General features: G+C 42.6%; 2 protein-coding genes across 4 annotated transcripts; both read right to left on the bottom strand.

Moving 5' to 3' along the window:
* Positions 1–24: 24 nt before the first annotated feature.
* plk1 (polo-like kinase 1 (Drosophila)) lies at positions 25–5,864 on the bottom strand. 3 transcript variants are annotated; one of them, XM_071523049.1, is made up of 11 exons: positions 5,172–5,864; positions 4,473–4,641; positions 3,697–3,841; positions 3,371–3,464; positions 3,020–3,245; positions 2,532–2,574; positions 2,135–2,232; positions 1,895–1,972; positions 1,574–1,728; positions 1,165–1,347; positions 25–1,019 (listed from the first exon to the last, which is right to left on the bottom strand). In XM_071523049.1, the coding sequence occupies exons 1-11, from the start codon at positions 5,532–5,534 to the stop codon at positions 828–830; spliced, it is 1,746 nt and encodes a 581-aa protein (XP_071379150.1). In that variant the 5' UTR covers positions 5,535–5,864; the 3' UTR covers positions 25–827. The 3 variants fall into 3 exon arrangements, with proteins under 3 accessions (XP_071379150.1, XP_071379158.1, XP_071379140.1); XM_071523057.1 differs by having other exon boundaries at positions 2,532–2,571; XM_071523039.1 differs by lacking the exon at positions 2,532–2,574 and having other exon boundaries at positions 2,135–2,234; positions 2,952–3,245.
* A 4,312-nt stretch (positions 5,865–10,176) lies between these two features.
* rasd3 (RASD family member 3) lies at positions 10,177–11,118 on the bottom strand. Its single transcript, XM_071523377.1, has one exon. It carries the CDS (start codon positions 11,116–11,118, stop codon positions 10,477–10,479), a length of 642 nt encoding a protein of 213 aa, XP_071379478.1. The 3' UTR covers positions 10,177–10,476.
* Positions 11,119–14,473: the final 3,355 nt, after the last annotated feature.

The raw sequence follows: 14,473 nt of genomic DNA, 5'->3' as shown, positions 1-14,473 counted from the left end.
TTATTCAAAGAATCTTTATTTAGACTTGGTGTAATTAAACCATCTTTACAACATGTAATGTATATTCAGCAGTTTGTACAAGGGAGCATCTTGTTGAAAAAGACAAGACATCTAAAATAAAGAATCATAAAAACTGTAAGAGTAAAAAGTAACTACAGAAAGAATGTACATGATGAAGACTTATCAACATGGTCCGTTTCTCTCGGCCCTTTCTCTCCACACAATACAGATAAAATAGACAAACTAGAGGAGGACAAGACAAGAAAAACGTTCATTCTGCACAGCCAGTCCATGAGTCTCAAGCCCCAGAATATATCCGCCTGCTAGGCTTCAAGTTTAAAAGCATATGACTGGTACAAGAAAAGACAAACAAATGCTGTGTAGAATTGCAAATGTAGAATGATGGGGGAATGTTCCAACTTCGAAACAATTAAGGACATGAACACGGGGAACACTGAAAACATATCCTTCCCCTCCCTGACTGCTTTGATGAAGGTGCCATGCTCTCAGCAATCCAGCCATGTGAGATTACTTCAGCAAGAACGTGCTGTCAGTAAATTTTGTTGAGAAAGTGAGATTACAAGAAGAGAATCAATCAACAAGATGCAAAAGAATAAAAAATTTGCGGCGGGGAATGCAGAGGCGCGTGACAGAAATACAACGCTCATGTACAAACTGTGGGAAGGACACATTTTCAGGATAAATTTCAAAGTAGAGCCTTATAGACAAGATAAAAACCACATTTCACCACTTTCCTCCAATAAAACTAGCACAAATTTTGTGGTACGTCCCACCTGTGATTGGGTAAAGACTTGGTGTAAGGCTGACTATTGTGCAGCAGAGGGCTTGCTGGCCAGTAGTTTCTCCACCATTAGCTTGGCGTAGCGCATGCGGCTGGCCAGCTCCTTGCAGCAGCCAAACTCCTCTAGCAGAGACAACTTGTATGTGCGGAAGTCTCGCTTCTCATCAATGTAGGTCACTGCAGCCATCAAGGGACACAGGATCAGCTTGGTGTGGTCCTGTGGAAGAGGGGTTCATAAAAAAACAAGAGGCTCAGCATTTGTGTATAGGGTGCTACATGTGAAAGAACAAAGGAGAAATCCTGACAAGGCGAGAGATGGAAAGAGAGTGATGGGAGAAGATGCAGCGTGTGTCCTCTCTAACCTGGAAGAAGTTGATCTGAACGGTGCCGTTGGTGAGGTGCAGGACGATGGCGCTCTTGGTTCTGAACCAGTGGGAGAGGTAGGGCAGCCGAGCCAGCTCGTCTCCGTCCCGCCGCGTCATGTTGGCACCGGCCTTCAGCAGGTGCTCGCTCATGTAGTTACGGAAGTACTTCAGCAACGTTATCTGCAAGGGGGGAGAAAATAAATACATGAGAATCAGGATTGTGATAAGGACAATCTAAAAAGTAGGAAATGGCAAGACGACATGAAACTGGACTGAATGAATGGCAGCATTATCCCCGAAAAGCCACACATCCAATAAACCTGAAAAATGACATTCCTGAAAGGCTCAAGGCAATTTTTAAATCTTCTTTGGATAAACAGTATTAAGTGTTGAGTCAACTACTGACCTTCTTGGTGAGAGCAGCGGGGTAAGAACGCACGCTGAGGTAGGATTCAGCGGCTGTCTTGTCGATGTACTGCAGACTGTCTCCGTCGGCGTACATCATCAGGCGTGTGTAATCGTTAAACAGCACACCCACGCTGTTGTCGCAGAGCTGGTAGCCTGAAACACGCATGTAAAACTCTTTAAACACAACCTGTAAACCAGCCCTGTGTGTACTGAAAGAGCAAAATCAACTAAGATGCCAAAAGAAGAAAGAAAGAAAGGCACACAGTTAAAACACAAATATAGTTGGCAGAAGGAGGAAGCAGGATCTTCCAGTTCTTACCTAATCCGTATTTATCAGAGTAGTCCACCCATTTGCTGATCCAGAAGATGGGGATACATGCAGGATCCTCTGCCTCCTCTGGAAATACACAAGTAGAACAAAAGGATGTCAGTGTATACCATGTTAACACAGGCAAAAGATCAGTGCAAGATCATCCAAGCCACTGGAATTTGCACCTTTGAAAAAAAACAAAAAACACAAAAAACATGAAAGAGGGTATTTCTGATTGTTTGCACTCACCTTGGCGTATGAATTCCCTCTCGGAGGGCTTGGCAGCAATAATACTGTTGAGCTGCTGCAGCATGTCACTTAGATTGCAATCTGCTGGCTCAAGCTCCCTGTGCACAAGCATGACACAAACCCAAGTTACAACTCCAACTCTTATTACCTGCAGAACACACTTTGGTAAAAAATTAATTAAAAGGAAAGGCTATTTTAATCCAAAATACCTGCGCCGTAAAATGTATATTTACAATGTGATATTTCTGGATTGTCACAACTGGAAAGTTTGTCCTACTTTTTTTTTTTTTGCACAATTCCAGTTATATTCAATGTTACTGTATCAGCAGTCTTCTAAGTGCCAATGATTCTGCTCTTTGTTTACTTCTATCTCTGCCAGGGTGCAAACATTTCTCACCTTTGCACAGGCTCGTCCTTCACCTCCACCTTCTCTGTCCCTGCTGGAAAGAGAAGCAAAGCTAAATCATGACACTTGCTTATGTGGACTCTAAGAAGAAGACCTTCTTGCAAACCAATGGGGATCCAAATAAACTTAATCACTGGTCAGGACATCAGCCTCTATATTGCGTAAACCTAATATTGAACCCAATTTCCAATAAAATAAGGTTGTGACTTTGATGAGGGCAATGCTTTTGAAAAGCCTCCACTAAGTGTGTAGTTGCATCCTGGCTGGGACTAAGGTCCCCTATATCAATTCATTCATTCATTGAGTGACACTTATCCCTAATGAAGGGACAAACAAAATGAATCATCTTGGCTACATTTCCCATCTAAACAAAGCAATATAGAGCAATTAGTCGTTGAGTAGTATTAGTATTTGAGCCTCAAGTGATTGAAGGCCGTTTTGGTCAGTTTGAGTTAATTGTGCAGAGCTAAGATCAATACCCTTGTTGTTGAGTGCAGTCAGTGGGCGTCTCTGGCTGAGCTCCGGGGCTGTGGAGGGGGCAATAGAGAAACGTGGGGGCACAGTGAGGCAAGTGGTCGGCAGGCGCACGGGGATGTAGCCGCCTGTGAAGAACTCGTCTGTTTGCAGCTCGGCGATGGTGGGCCTCTGGGTCGGATCCGCATGCAGCATCCGCTTGATGAGAGTGGAGGCCGCTGGGTTGATGTGCTGCAGGGACCGTGGTGTGTTCAGACAGGGAGGGAAGAAACAGGTAAGTTAAACTCATAGGAACGCAAGCATGGTTTGAATTCAACTCTGAAGGAGTAGTTGTGTACTACTCTATGCCAGCATACCCAGGGGATGGTGTAGTTGTTTTTCTTGATCCGGTTGTAGGTCTCCTTCAGGCAGGAGGTTTCAAATGGAGGCTTACCCACCAACAAAGTGTACCTGAGAGCAAGACAGACAGAGAGGGAGACTGAACTGATTAGACTGACGTGAACATTGTCATGTAACTATTATTTTGTATTTTTTTGACATTCAAACTGTGTGACATTCTTTGTTTTCGTGAGTATGTGTCTAAGTTTATGTGTTCAAGTGTCTGGCATGTGGTTTGGAATAAAATTACCTTCACCAAACAATGAAAGTGTGTTCTGGGGCGTGCTTGCGTGTTTCAACTTACAGGATGCATCCAAGCGACCAGACGTCCACTTCAAAGCTGTGGCCCTTCTTGCAGAGCACCTCGGGGGCGATGTAGTTGGGGGTTCCACACAGGGTTTTCTTCCTCTCGCCGTCAAACTCAATCCTCGTGGCCAGGCCAAAGTCCCCTACAGGAGAAAGACATGCATGTTTCTGTAAAGCCGTAGACGTGCACACACCAAACAAATGTATTACTTTTGATGTACCTGGAAACAACACATAACATAAGACAATGACATGACACCTGAGCATTTTGCATGAACCTATTAGTGCAAAATTCCAGGACCCTTATTTCTTAGCATTAATGTTTCAAATATTAAATTTTTTTTCCTTGAACAGTCAATTTGAATGGACCATGGACAGATGGGCCATGCACAATTAGAATATGTTATTTCGTTTTTTTCCTATACGAAACCATTGTGTAGCAATGGTCAAGGTTGACGCTAAAACACAACCAGCTGGATAATGGAATTTCCAAATTCCTTGACTGTAGAAACCATTGAGAGGGAAACTATTTAAAGATCCTCAAATGACAGGATGCCCAGAGTCAGGAAGTCTGACTGTACAGCACAGATTCCTTTTGCAAGAGGTGGGGTGTGTCATACCCTTTTTTACTAGACCAACACGTTTGTTTGTGTGCCAGTCTGGACAAATGTCACTCATATTTTTATTGTCATTTTCTCAAGATTGACAACAACGTGGGGGTTAGCAGTCACCATCCATATGTGGCTTAGACGTGTTAAATTGTGTGCATGTTACCTATTTTGACGTCCATATCATCATTGAGGAAGATGTTTCCCAGTTTCAGGTCTCTGTGGATGACTCTGTTCTTGTGCAGGTACTGGCATCCCTTGAGCAGCTGCATCATGTAGTATCGTGCCTCCGGCTCGGTCACGGCCTTACGGCGCTTGTGAAGCTCCAACAAGGACTGGAGTGAAACACAGAAAACTATTTTGTTAGTAGAGTTAATTTTAGCAATTGTCTGAACAACTGAGATGATACATTTTAACCACACCAGGTCTGTAACTGTGTCATTTCCTTGCTGGAAGTGGCAAAAAGGTCACTGTAATAATGATGCCACCTTGAATGAGGTATAAGTGGGGTCGTTTGTGTTAAAAAAAAAAAAACGAAACTGTATCAATCAATGGATTTAAAGTGCACTGAATTAACCAGAGCCAATATCCTGGACGCAACCAGGAAAACGTAAAAAAGGACATGGAAGAAAAAGCAAGACAATAGGAAACGTCGACCGAAACGAATGAGTGTTGCTTGTTGGTGCCTGAAAATATTTGAAAACGAATTTATGTGAAGATGCGACCGTGTTCAAATGTCCTAACGTGTAAGCCATTCACACTAGACTAACAGTCAATGGGTTAACGGAAGAGACAGTTGTATTGACCGTTGGGCCGCATCATTGTGCTCACGTTAGAAAAGAATACACTTTCCATGTTCACTCACCCTCCGTCTGCAGATTTCCAAGACAACAAAGACAAAGTCTTCGTCTTCGAAGAAACCATGGAACCCCACAATGTTCGGGTGGTTGAGACTCTTGTGAATGGCAATTTCTGAAGTCATCTTCTCCCTCTGGTGCTGCTTCAGGATCATGGATTTGGGCACGATTTTGCCAGCAAAAACTTGTTTCGTCTCCACATCTGTGATTTCGTAGCATTTCGCGAAACCTCCTTTTCCGAGGAATCTGCCCCTCGTGTATCTTCTCATAGTACGTGGATCGACAAGAATATCTGGGATTTCTTTGAGAGGTGCAGATTTCGGGTCGACATGTGCCAGCGGATTCGCCGGCTTCGGAATTGCTGCACTCATTTTAGTCTAAAGTGCTAGTCGGCGTCGATAAAAGAAAAGTTAGTAGTCGAAGTTTCGATTAGAAAAATAGTTGCTAAACCCAAACGATAGCGTCGTTAGATGCCCAACCCTACCTCGACTGACGTTAGCCCTGGAAGCTAACCTGCTCCTCTGCATAAACTTCTGAATTCAAATCAAAACTAACCACCTCCAGATGCGAACGGTATTCAAACCTCGGGTTGAATGATTAAAAATACAGACGTAGCGCATGCGATTCCGAAGATTAAAAAACTCTGAGGTGCAAATGAAATAATAATAGCAAGACTCGTCCCCCGCTGTAACGTTGCTGCGCTCTCCCTTTTGACAACAGTGTCTAGTAGAAGTTTAAAATGCTGCCTCGGTCGTTACGGCGCTCTCTGATTGGTCCGCTCGATTTGAATTCTAAGGGACCGTAGCAAAGCATCTTGGGAAGCTCGGCACAAAAAGGACCAATCCTTGACCGAGAATGTCGCATTCTGCGGTATGATTGGCTGAATATCCGTTGCTACCCTCCTATTACTTCCTAAAACACAGTACTGACGGTAAATGTAGTCGGAGAGGGATTTAATCAGACAAAATTGTATTTGAATATTGTAGGCTACTGAAATTCTGTATGTACTAATAAAGGAATTCATTCCAGTGGCCGTGAATGTGCTTAATTCACTAAGTAATAAAAAAGTATGGGTAATTTTTTCCACTGCTAAAAACGTTTATTGATTTTTCGTTTTGCACATTTGGGTAGGAGCTGATGTGTTATGTTTTCAGATGTCCTAAATGTTTTTAAATCTTGCTGCATACCAAATTTCCCTCATAGCACAAATGTGATTTGAATATGGGGCAACTGTATTTGTAAAATATTGGCATGTGATTTCTAGTTTCACATTTTGTATATATTATAGAATTATATAATATATACAATAATCTATCTACATATCTATCTATCTATATATATACTTCTTATTACAGAATTTGTGTCTTTTAAGAATGATTTTCAAGTCTGCCTCTGCATTATGGGTTGCACCTTAAACTAATATGAAAATAGAGTCAAAATAGTTATACTGAAATCTACCAAATAATTCTTCTCTGTGTTAAAGTCTTGGCTATCTTAAAAGGGAGTTTGTATAGAGCAAAATGTCTCTGTTTATATTTGTTCTCACATGTTCACTGGTTCACACATGCACACACACCACAGCCTCTGCAATGTTTTGTGTAAATCAACACAGTGTGGCCACACACACGCACGCATGCACACACAGACACACACGCACACACTCTTTCCCTCTAACCCCAAGAGTCTGAAGAAAGGCTGCAGCGCTGGTCTGAACTAGCATGCAGGGTGGAAAAGCCTCTGAAACAGCATTTAGACCATGGGACACTAAAGATACCCATTCAGACCCAGGATAATCATCTTCATCATCATCATCATGGGCGGGGGTGGGGTGAGTATCAGTGGTTAGGATGTCATTGTCACCTCGCAGCAAGAAGGTCCTTGGTTCGCTTCCCAGTCCTGGCCCTTGTGCAGTTTGCTTGTTCTCCCCATGTTAGTGCGTGTTTCCTCCCACATTCCAAAGACATGCAAGTCAGGTGGCTTGGAGACTCTAAGTTGCCCATAGGGTTGAGTGTGAGTGTGACTGTCAGTCTATCTGTCCCTGCCTACTGCCCAATGTATGCTGGGATTAGCTTCAGGCCCCTGTGACCCTGAATAGGAATAAGTAGATAAGACAATGAATGAATGAATGAATGAGTGAATGTGTTGAATCCTATCAAAATGTTGCGTTGAAATTAAAGGTGCTATGTGCTGCTCTCATTTTAACATCAATAAATCATCACCACATTAATTTTGAGACATTTTTACTGTAAACAAACAAGACCATGATGATTCAAAAACAAAACAACACAAGGACAGAGGACGGATAAGTTTACTTGCCAACTGAGGATATGTCAGATGAAAACTTTGCTGACAACAAAGAATGGGAATCCCCAAGATTCACGACTCATGACATCCAAACAGCACTACAGTCAACATTACTGAGCTGCTCAATCACCTGGGAGAACAAACACCTTTGTGTCTCAATTGATTGTGCAACACCAAGCACACAACCCATCTCGAACTGTAACTGTGCGTTCAGACTGCAACAAACACAATCAACAAGTCAACAAAAGTCCATTAATTTCCTATAGAGCTGAGCGACCGGGGACACTCATCCAATGTGTTGGACGGTCAACAAGCTTGTTGGCTGAGAAATCAGCCAATTCGATTTGCATGCTTCCTCATTTCCCAACTGATGTGATTTCATTCTATGAGTTGTTCTGCCTGGCAAGTGCAAAATGGGTGAGAAGTTGATTCAAGCTATAACTTTTATTTGAAAGACTGCAGCAATTACAGTAAAATCTCAAAAATTATGGTAGACTTGAAAGTCATTTTATTGAGTTTTTTTGTTCTGTTTGTTTTTGATTAATGCTACACAATTAGCGCTCGCCAGCTAGGTATGTTAACTTGTTAAAATGACATAACATTTGTGCTGAGGCAATGGCAGAGCAGCAAAAATACATGATTTTCCTGTTCAAAACGTGTAGCTGCACAAGACCACTACATAGATGCAATCAAAGCCTCTTGCACCGCCCACATTCGGTCAGAGTAGAGCGACTCATCAACCAAGTTGCTCACAGTTTGAACGTCCTGCAAAGACCCGTCTCTGTGTTCACATTCTTATTCTCTCGAAGGGAAAAACATTCTCCACGACGGCACGTGTATTGACTGGGCATTGTTGGATTTGATAATCACCTATTGTGTGCAATAGGTGATTTGCTCAGATGTCAAAGGAAATCTGCTGGATTGCATTACAGCACAAAACAAGACAGCCTTTGTTCCTAGAGCACAGACAGAGCTAAAGCTTTCAGAGTTTCTGGCAGAGAGAGGAACAGGTGAAAGGTGTTGGAAAAATCACACGTGTCTATCCTGATAGAGAAAACATATACAGGCAAAGCGACACCAGGGAGGGTGAGGGGGGACAAACGCTAATTGCAATAGGATTTATGGGAAATGTGGTCTGGATTTTGAGAAACACTAATACTGACAACACCACTGGAGTGAGATAGAGGCTACCAATCGTCTCCGCCATGGTCTCATTGTTTATAGCAATTATACCAAGGTATCACAATAAATTTTTTGATATAGTGATGTTTGAAAATGTACACGTAGCACTCTTAATTCAGGGTAAGGGCTTCCCATAGACAACCGGTGTAATATTGATAAATTATACAATCATAAGGCAATCAAACAACAATCAAACAAAACACTGACGGCTTATATCGAGTTTTTTAAATAAAAGGACAAATCAAAATGTCTGTCTACCACTATTGTTTACATCTTCCTCAGCACAGATTTCAATGGCCTCATCTTTGTTTGTCTTGTTTTTTGTTTTCCTCTTTTACTCAATGTATGGTCACAAAAACCTGAGACCTCCTCTCTCTTTCATGCTAATGTGTTCGTGCCCATTTGAGTGTCATGTCTGTTTTCAGTAGCAGATTAATATTAGGGCAGACAGCGGAATATGGGGATAAGTGGAGGAAGATAAGAGGAGAACAAGAGGATGAGGAGTGGACAGATGAATGACAACAGCATGAAAAGCGTGGGTTTGTTTATCCTCTTTGTTCCACTTGACATTGTGTGTGTGTGCGTGTGTGTCTGTATAGGTGTGTGTGTGTGTGTGTGTCTGTATGTGTGTGTGTGTGTGTGTGTGTGTGTGTGTGTGTGTGTGTGTGTGTGTGTGTGTCAACATCCAAAACAGCAGGAAGCGGTTTTACAGTGAGAGAGGACATGCGCTATTATTATCATGTAATGACTGATCTAAATATCCCTATCAATTGAGGCTCACAATGTAGGCTGTGACATCATCATTACACCTTTAGAATGACTGAGGTTGTATGTGGATTCATTGATTGACCAAGTGATGAATGGGTGCATGGAAACGGGAGTAGCCTGCTAATATTTTGTGTCTGTTTTTGGGGACCAGGGCAGCGATAGTGAGGGGAAAGGAGAAATACTTTTGAGCATTTGCCCTTCTACATCTCTAACACTTTTGTTTCCCCAATCAAGATGTTTATAATTGACCATTCAGTGTCTCCTAGTAGGAGTGGGGGCGTTGGTGGGGTTCATCCAGTTGCATAGAGTAGCCTAGTTCAGAGTGGGAATGAGGAGGTTTGATTAATAACGATTTTTTTTAGTTTATAACTGACTGTTTTCCTCAGATGGTGGGGATGAGGGGGGAGGGATGGGGGCATGCAGTTCATACTGGCATAGTTCAGGGTGGACAGTTTTTTCCTGTTTATATTGCTATGGTTGTTTAGCCTACTTCTTTATCATTTATTGGTCATTGTGAAACCGTGAGTCTAATGCTTTAAGAGCTCAACAATATGGCAATGATTACACACTAAAAATAAGAATTTAGGGGATAAGCTATACAGATAAAATAGTAGCATCTCTGCACACCCCTGTAGTTGGTAAATGTACAAATTATTACTGTAATATATTTATGAAACAGCAGACAATAATCATCATAAAATAGATTTTATTTACAGAACCAGCATATAAACAAATCTATAAATGTGTATAAACGCTGGAATCCTTCGCTGCTTAAAAACTAAATCTGTCAGTCATATTTGCGTTATCCCATATGGGCCCCATTAAGCTATAGGCTATGGCTGTCATTACTGTTGATACTCTTCCAAACAGTTCAGTTTGGAGCTCATGTACCAGGTGAAAGCTCATAGGATACTGGAGGATACTGACTAGCACTCTTTCCTCCCTCTGTCCCTCCCTCTATCTTTGGACAAAATAGGTTTTGCGATGAGCAGCTACACCTGAATTTGACGCGCAGACCAGCTGCCCATATTCGTTGTACAGGTGTTCGTTATAAAGTTTCTATGACAGGATGCAGCTGTTGTTCTTCTTCAGTGGTGGTCTTCTCTTTCCCGTCTGTCTGGGCACTGTGTCTCTGCGCCTCCCCATCGCGGGGCTCAGCCGATGCGGCAAGTTGACCTGCTGCAGGAGCGCGCGGAACACTCCGACCGTGTTGCCCCCGGTGCGCGCGGACGCTTCCACGAAGTTCGCGTCCCATTCCCCCTCCACTGTGCCCATGACATCGGCCGCCAGCAGCACGCGGCCTTCTGTCTCAGTCAAATCTGCCTTGTTGCCAACCACGGTGATGGGCGCGCTCTTGCCGCCCCTCAGCTCCAGAATCTCCTCCCGCAGTCGCCGCACCTCTTCCAGTGACCCCGGGTCGTCCACCGCGTACACGAGCGCGAATGCGTCGCTGTGTCGGATGCAGAGCTCCCGCATGGCCGGGAAGGAGTAACTGCCGCTCGTGTCCAAGATCTCGAGGCGCACCTTCCCGGCGGCGCCGGCGGTGTCGTACTCCAGCGCATGAAGCTCCTCCACCGTGCGCGTGTACTTCTGCTCGAAGCGGTCGTGCAGGAAACGGCGGATGAGCGCGCTCTTCCCGACCCCCGCTGCCCCGAGGAACACCAGCCGGACCGTGCGGCTTGGGCGCACCGACAGAGACATGGCCGGAGGTGGAAACAGGCAGGTTATCTGTGTAGTAGCGTACGGCCGTTTACCTCAGTGGCGCTTTGCTGCTCGGTCAGAACCGGGCCCTCCGGTGCAGCAGGTGGGTCTGGTTCCCTGTGTTAGGGGTAAGTTTATTTATAGGCTGGTTAGCTCTGCTCTCCACCAATAACAGAGAAGCATATCTCTCTCTCTCTCTCTCTCTCTCTCTCTCTCTCTCTCTCTCTCTCTCTCTCTCTCTCTCTCTCAGGTCTTGCAAGGATAAAAGTAGGCTAAACATTCAAATATGTTGAATAAGACAAACTGAGATTTTGGTTCAAGGACATCTGGCAGCATCTGGCAGTTTGTGTCTTTCATGTATTCAACAATCACATCAACACACACACACACACACACACACACACACACACACACACACACACACACACACACACACACACAAACACGTGAATTTGTATTTACAGCAGGTATGAGTCATGGAACTCTAACCATAACAACCCATCAGACTCTCTCTCTCTGTGTCTCTCTCTCTCTCTCTCTGTCTCTCTCTCTCTCTCAGAGGTCTCGTGAGTTCATGAAGAGTCAACCTGAACTTAAAGCCTCACAAACCGTTGTTATCGATACAAAATAACCCACACAAAATATAAGTATCAGGTTCCACATCATGTTGTTTGTAAATAATTTTTAGCTCCAGGCTTTCAAAATAAAACATGAGAAAGATATAATTGCAGCTACATTGGGCATCAAATATTGGTGGCAGATTTTTTATATAAGCACTCAGATGGAAGTATGCATGCTAAAAAAAAAATCAGTGCTCTAAAGACAAATTAGATCTGATGCCTATTTAAGAGTGAAGCATATTTTCACTAATACAAACACTTTTCATTATATAATCGTCAAATGATTAGTGACCTTAGCATTAACCATTTTCAGCCACTGTGAGCTGGTTTGGTGTTGGCAGCCATCATCATGTGTCACCAGTCAGATCTCTTGGTTTCAAGTGATATACTATTAATAAAATGCCATAGGCTACATGATGTCCTTAAAGCAAAATACCAGTGTTTTTCACTTTTCAGCTCATTTCCCTTATTGCTCTTGTATTTACATTACCCATGGTCCATTTCCCTTCGCATGGCTTTGTTGTGTTCATAAGAACCAGCCTGAAGTCTTTAGCAATCATAAAGAGATGGCCATAGACACACACACGCACGCACACACACACACACACACACACACACAAAACCAAGATACAGACACGTGCATTCATATTTACACCATGTATGAGTCATGGAACGTTTCATGATGGTCTTCCAACGAAGATCAGCCATGCAATAAACACACGCCCGCCCATCCCCACACACACACGTACACACACGTACACACATGTACACACAGGACTATACACACTACAGCCCCTGGTTTGTAAATTGGTCTTCCTGTTTTAAAAAAATTGACAAATTGAATATAATGTAGTTTGGATTTTGGTCTTTTGTTCATGTTTTAGTGGCCAGGCTGAGTTCTTGAGAAGCAGTTACTGTAGGGGTGTGACAAAGTGGACAGACTGATTAATAACACAACAGATTGATAACACAGTTGGTTATCAAGAATGTGAGTAGGAAGTACCTATTTACATAAGACAATTTTACAGACATTGAAAACGGGGTCTTAGAAACTCTACTAATATGTTTCTTACTGTAATTCTTTTTATCTCTGGAAACGTTTCATTACTCGTACATGATACTGAACTCTCTCTCTCTCGCTCTCTATCTCACTCACTATCTCTCTCTCTCTCTCTCTCTCACTGACTCACACTGTCTGACTGACTGGTTATCACTGGGCAAATATATATAGTGATAATGTGTCAGTGTGTGTGCATGTGTGTGTATGAAGTGTGAGCATGCATGCGTCTATGCGTGTGTGTGTGTGTGCAGGACTAATAGTTTTGCATGTGTTTGGTTAGTGTTAATTTGTTTGCTCTTTGTCTTATCTTTACCCTTGAAGAAGGTCAATACTTCCTGTTTAATAAATGGGAACAAAGAAGACAAGAACAATTGAAAGAACAAGAACAAGCTAACCTACCAAAAAAAGAACTAACCTGAGCCTCTTGTAGTTCTTTCATTGGATGGCATTGTCAGACATCCTTAATGTACTGTACACCTTTTCTCTGTTTCTGCTATTTGTCTCTGGCATTTTTAAGTACATTACGGTAAAATTTGTAGCAGTGCATTTTTACAAAGTCACCAGTTGTCATACGTGTGTTCCTCTGTAAGTGACTTCTTAACAATATTGTCAGGAATGATAATAAACATGGTAATAAACTATTAAATGTGGATATTGAACTTTGTTAAATCATATGTGTGGTTTCTCCACTAGATGGCAGCAGCAGATCCATTTAGACTACACCAATTAGTAATGGGGTTAAGATAGTTCATTTTTGTTCAGTAGTTCAAAATAGACAGTGACATTGATCCCACATAAGGAAATTCCATATAATGCAATTCACCCCACAAAAGACAATTCTCTAACCCACAATAAACAAAGAAACTAACCAACCAATCAACAAACTAACAAACTACCTAACTCATATCCTACATAGCATCATACTGTATATGTCTATGTTTCTGTCTTGAATTTCTCCAAGGTCAAAACTGATACAGAAGCTTTTTTGCTTTTCTCTATTTTTATTTTATATTTTGCTTTGCACCTCCCCACCTCATTTTATTTAGTGCCGAAACCAATGGACAGATTACAAAACCCCACCCACTTCTACATCCCCCTACCCCTCTCTCTCTGTCTCTCTCTCTCTCCCTCTTTCCACCTCCTTTCTCACTCTCTATCTCTATCTTTCTTTCTGGTCCAACACTGTCAGTGTCATCAAGTTCATTGACACAGGACTCTCGTCTCTCTCATGCACACAGACCACAGAAGAAAAAAACAAAATCCAGCCCACTTTCTCAGGGTCAGTGACACAAAAAATATTTTGCTGCATATCTTCCCCATTCACTCTTCTCTTTTCTCTTTCCATCTCATTCCTTTCCTGCTCTTGCTCATGTCTATTCTCCTTCTTCGACTCCTTCTGCTTCTGGCAGACCCCGTCATCTGGAAAACATTTTTCACACACACAGACATTACTGGTTGTTGGTGTTGACTGTAAGTAAGTGGGAGCGTGTGTATGTGTGTGATCAGCATGATAAAAGCTACAGATCATTCAGGGACTATCACATGTCTGTCCTTATCTTGAGGCTTTGATTCACAAAGCTTTCTTTCAGTGACTTTATGTGAGCGCCAGGCTAAAGCCCTATCTTTAGTTATGCCATTATTTGATTAGAGTATTGCACGGTTTATTGAGTTTATT

This window comes from Centroberyx affinis, unplaced genomic scaffold, assembly GCF_046629955.1.
Source record: "Centroberyx affinis isolate AG114_WGS23_722 - 3 ecotype Tasmania unplaced genomic scaffold, CSIRO-AGI_Caff_v1 ptg000100l_1, whole genome shotgun sequence".
Taxonomy (NCBI): Eukaryota; Metazoa; Chordata; class Actinopteri; order Beryciformes; family Berycidae; genus Centroberyx; species Centroberyx affinis.
Note: the sequence above shows the minus strand (reverse complement) of the source record. Positions and strands in the feature narration are given on the sequence as shown.